The 1556-nt window shown below is 45.1% G+C and overlaps 1 protein-coding gene across 1 annotated transcript in view; it reads left to right on the forward strand.

Annotated features, from left to right (window-relative positions):
* The window catches only part of NRN1 (neuritin 1), an 8512-nt gene extending 7215 nt beyond the window's left edge, over positions 1-1297 (forward strand). The window contains exon 3 of the mRNA XM_004711642.2: positions 101-1297. Coding sequence (XP_004711699.1) covers positions 101-329 — 229 coding nt within the window. The 3' untranslated portion in view covers positions 330-1297. The remainder of the gene's footprint in view (positions 1-100) is intronic.
* The last annotated feature ends 259 nt before the right edge of the window (positions 1298-1556 follow it).

The following is a 1556-nucleotide window of genomic DNA, read 5'->3' on the forward strand; positions in this document are numbered from 1 at the left end:
GCCCTGCCGCAAGGGGCAAGGGGAGGCGCAGGGGCGCAGGCCTGGGGTGCTCCTGGTACCCAAAGTGAACCTGCCTGTCCTGTTCTGTTTTGTTCCTCAGATACTGGGAGGATTTCCACAGCTGCACGGTCACAGCCCTTACGGATTGCCAGGAAGGGGCAAAAGATATGTGGGATAAACTGAGAAAAGAATCCAAAAACCTCAACATCCAGGGCAGCTTATTCGAACTCTGCGGCGGCAGCAACGGGGCCGCGGGGTCCCTGCTCCCGGCGCTCTGCGTGCTCCTGGCTTCTCTCTCGGCAGCTTTAGCGACCTGGCTTTCCTTCTGAGCGGGGCTAGCTCCCCCCGCGCGCCCACCCACACTCACTCCATGCTCCTGGAAATCAAGAGGAAGATCCATTCGTTCTTTGGGGACGTTGTGATTCTCTGTGATGCTGAAAACACTCATATAGGATTATGGGAAATCCTGGTTCTCTTTTTTGGTTTCCTTTGATTCCTTGTATTTTATTTGCCAAATGTTACCAATCGGTGAGCAAAGGAAGCAAGCACAGCCAAAATCCGACCTCAGCTTTAGTCCGTCTTCACACTAAAATAAGAAAACGGCAAACCCACCCCCATTTTAAAATTTTTAATTAAGTTATTTATTTTTGGCAAAAGAATCTCAGGAACGGCCCTGGGCCACCTAATATATTAATCATGTTAATACATGGGAAATGATGGGCTCCTTCTAATAGGAATGAGGATAGGAGAAGGCCACGGGCAATGAATTCAAGAAAGATCTCCACGTGGGAAGCATGTGGTGAATAATTGACGCTCACGTCTTTCTGCCACAGTATCTTGTTTTGATCATTTCCACTGCACATTTCTCCTCCAGAAAATGGAGACAGATTGTTGGCTTTGTTTTGGAGAAGGTAGGAGGAGAGAGAGAGGAAGGGTTGAGGCAATCTCTGACAGAAAGGGAAAGCTGCCTAGGAATGCTGCTAATGTTCGTGAGGGGTTAGCTTTACCTGCTGTTGTCCATGCATCTTACCAAGTTCACTGCCTTTATTTTCTCTCCTCCCTCTTGTTTTAGCTGTTACACATACAGTAATACCTGAATAGCCAATGGTATAGATCACAAGGGGGGGGGGGATGTTAACTGTTAATCTAAAATATAGTTAAAAAAAGATTTTGACATAAAAGAGCCTTGATTTTAAAAAAAAGAGATGTAATTTAAAAAGTTTATTATAAATTAAATTCAGCAAAAAAATTTGCTACAAAGTCTAGAGACATATAAAATAAAAGTTATTGTTTGAAATGGGTTGTCTTTTGTTTCCTACACCAAACCTGCTTTCTCAGCCACGTTCTCCTGGTGCCCAAAGGGTTTCCTTTGATTCCTGGCATTTTATTTGCTAAGTGATCAAAGCAAGCAAGCACAGCCAAAATCTGACCTCAGCTTTAGTCGTCTTCACCCAAAAACAAGAAACTGGCAAACCCACCCCCATTTTAAAAATATGAAATGGTGGCAGGATCGCCCGCTGCATTCAAGCAGGTAAGGTGTCAACTCGGACACTTCG

This window comes from Echinops telfairi, unplaced genomic scaffold (assembly GCF_000313985.2).
Source record: "Echinops telfairi isolate 266 unplaced genomic scaffold, ASM31398v2 ScPeMD7_655;HRSCAF=1070, whole genome shotgun sequence".
Lineage (NCBI taxonomy): Eukaryota > Metazoa > Chordata > Mammalia > Afrosoricida > Tenrecidae > Echinops > Echinops telfairi.